This window comes from Etheostoma spectabile, unplaced genomic scaffold, assembly GCF_008692095.1.
Source record: "Etheostoma spectabile isolate EspeVRDwgs_2016 unplaced genomic scaffold, UIUC_Espe_1.0 scaffold352, whole genome shotgun sequence".
In the NCBI taxonomy this organism is placed as follows: Eukaryota; Metazoa; Chordata; class Actinopteri; order Perciformes; family Percidae; genus Etheostoma; species Etheostoma spectabile.
In genome coordinates, this window is record NW_022605591.1 from 1,331,760 (window position 1) to 1,334,804 (window position 3,045).

A 3,045-nucleotide genomic window follows, 5' to 3' on the forward strand; every position below is an offset into this window, starting at 1 on the left:
AAATCCACGGTGGATTACATCAAGGGGTGTAAACTGAAGGTTTTGCTATGGCCTTCACAATCTCCTGACCTCAACATAATTGAAAATCTATGGATAGACCTTAAAAGAGCAGTGCGTGACAGGCAGCCCAGAAATCTCAAAGAACTGGAAGACTCTTGGAAGGAAGAATGGGCAAAGATACCTCAAACAAGAATTGAAAGACTTTTGGCTGGCTACAAGAAGCATTTCCAATCTGTGATACTTGCCAAAGGGGGGGGGGGGGTAGTATAAGGTATTAACTCTGCAGGGTGCCCAAACTTTTGCAGTGGCCATTTTTTTGTTTTCAGATATTTTGAAAGTGTGAATGATGGAAATAAAGATCTAAGTTTTTGTGACATATTATACGAATGTCTAATCTGTAATTTTATGCCTTTTGGAGATTTTTCCATCTTCTCTTGGCTTCTTCACGCACATTAATAAAAATGTTTACCTGGGGTAAACTTTCAAACCCCACTGTACATATCCAAATCAAATGGGGAAAGAAATGATCACACCATGTCTTTCTTCCCTTACAGCAACTTTTACTTAACAGCGGAGAAAACAAAGTAAAGCTCAGACAATTACTCAGTTATGGGAATAGTTAACTGTAAAAAAAAATTTTAATCGTCAACTGTTTTGCTTGTGAATTAAGTCGTTTTTAAGCAAAACGGTGCCAAACATTCTCTGGTTCCAGCAACAAAGACATGAGCCCTTTGGTTGTACTATTGCATTTATTGTATCTGTATTGTCTCTATTGTAATTGTGGCAGTGTGTTTTTCTGTGTACTATGTTAACATATGTTTTGTCCTTGTTGAGAGCACCAAAACAAATTCCAAATCAACTGCAGTTAATATGGCTATAAATTATTGAATCTTTAAAAGCCGTGAATAAATTTGGATGACATTCAGTTTGTAGTTTACATGAACTTGTCATAAAAAAGAAAAAACGCCTATAACTTTCAACCGCATTGAATTGAGCAATAAAAAGGAGGTAAAGGAGTGAAAAGAGAAGAACTGCAAGTCACCCATAAGGTAAACCTGCTGGATACAATGACAATGTGTCATCCTCAATTGGCTCCTGCAATAATAACTTTTTAGATGGACGGTTGGTTGTCTTACGCAGAGCAGCAGCCTGCACGGTACAGCAAAGGTCAAATTGACAGCAACCTACAGAACAGACGATACAGTGATGATGAGGCCTGCTCACAAAAGCTGCTACGGCATGACAGGGAGTCATACAACAGAGAACGTTCAGGAGGCAATTATTTGCATACACTGAGGATGCCTTTTTGTTTTTTAGGTTGAAGTTTTGTGGCAAACAGATGGCCAACAAGAATAGAACTACACTACACTATATCTGAGCTCAACCCAGTTCGGTATGTTTCTGGTAAAAGGATATACTACACACACATAAATACGTGTGTGTGTGTGTGTGTGTGTGTGTGTGTGTGTGTGTGTGTGTGTGTGTGTGTGTGGTGTGTGTGTGTGTGTATATATATATATATATATATATATATAATATATTTTTTTTTTTTTTAAACAAGCACAACTGAAAGATATGTTTCTACTTACCTTAAATCCACCACAAACTGAACAGATTGTCACAATGGTTTTGGAGACCGATGTGAGAGAGCTGCAGATGTGATAGGAGTCTGGGTGTTGACTAGAGCACGGCACCTTGGTTTTATTACTCTTCTCTGAGGTGCCTTGACAGTGTTCACTCACTGACTGTCTTTCATTAGTTTCTGAGTGAGCATCAAAGGTCATGGTGCTGATTTTATCCTCCTTAGCTGAGTCTGTTGTGAAGCGTGAAGAGGCTGGTGTGTCTTTAGCTTGGGTGGAGGGTTCATTGTCTTTAACACCCTCACTTCCCTCCTGTAACAGGCTCCTGGGGCTGTCGTAGAGATACCTAAGTGATGTCGGTACTTGGTATTCATGTCCAGGGACAGTGACGCAAATACAAGGGCTCAGGTCTTGAGCCAAGTGAGGAGGCAAGCTGAAAACAGACCCAAAGTCCTCCCCATGGGTGATATCCAGGCTGCCTGTGTAGGAGGAGAAACTCCCAGTGTAAGAGGAATGGCTGCCAGTGGCGATGCCGCTGTCAGACGAGCTCTGACGGCCGATCTCCTGAAGCTGTCGAGGGGGCTTGACAGCAGGCCGGTTTCCACCTCGCTGGTTGACGGAAAGCTTCTCAAAGCTCTGAAATGCCGCTTTAGCTCCCACATGTTCAGATGGGTTGGAGGACGGCTCAGTCCAAATGGCCACGCGGCTGCCAATACTGCAGTCGGACTGGCTGGTATCTGATGTGTCGGAGGAACCGGATATGCTGTGGTCGTCTCCCCCAGCAGACTGGCTGTACGACGAAGAGACTGTCAAAGACAACAATAAAGACACTTTCATCAACAGCTTTGAAAAAAACATTAAAGAACACAACATTAAAGCATCATTATATCATTGCCTATTTTTCTTCCACCACATAATAGAAACAATAAATCACCTGTGAGAGAAATGTCAACCTGCAAACCAGATTTAAATCCAAGTGCAGCATTATTAAAAGCCAGTGTATCATTTATACCCTTAGGTGGTGAAGAGGGATCATCATCACTGCAGTAAAAGAATAATTATGGGTGCCTTGGGGTAGTTATATAATGAAAGATACACAGAGGAGGAAGATTTGTAAAATGGTCGAACTTTGAGCTGCTTTTTCACCTTTTTCTCTACTTCAAATCGGAGCACAGCATTACAGAAACTTGCTATACCTGTGCTGCATCTGTGAGAGAGCATGCTCAATCGTTTCTCCAGCTCCTGGGCCTCGTGATTCAACCTCTCCTCCGAATTTGTCTGACTGGCACTGGGATCTGCATCTGAAGAATAATCCATAAAGGTTCAATTTATATATTTTTACATAGAGTACAGGCCAAAAGTTTGGACACACCTTCTCATTGTGGATCATCACTGAAGACATCAAAACAATGAATAAACACTTGGGCTGTGTCTCAAATCGCGCACTTCTGTACTAAATACTAAC

The 3,045-nt window shown here is 41.5% G+C and overlaps 1 protein-coding gene across 4 annotated transcripts in view; it reads right to left on the minus strand.

Annotated features, from left to right (window-relative positions):
• Positions 1 to 3,045, minus strand: part of LOC116686317 (protein Dok-7) — a 40,014-nt gene that overhangs the window by 21,231 nt on the left and 15,738 nt on the right. For 3 of the 4 annotated variants that reach the window (XM_032511298.1, XM_032511296.1, XM_032511299.1), the window contains exons 6-7: positions 2,777 to 2,881; positions 1,590 to 2,386 (exon numbers count right to left, since the gene is read on the minus strand). In XM_032511298.1, coding sequence (XP_032367189.1) covers positions 1,590 to 2,386; positions 2,777 to 2,881 — 902 coding nt within the window. The remainder of the gene's footprint in view (positions 1 to 1,589; positions 2,387 to 2,776; positions 2,882 to 3,045) is intronic. The other variant, XM_032511297.1, reaches the window with a different exon arrangement.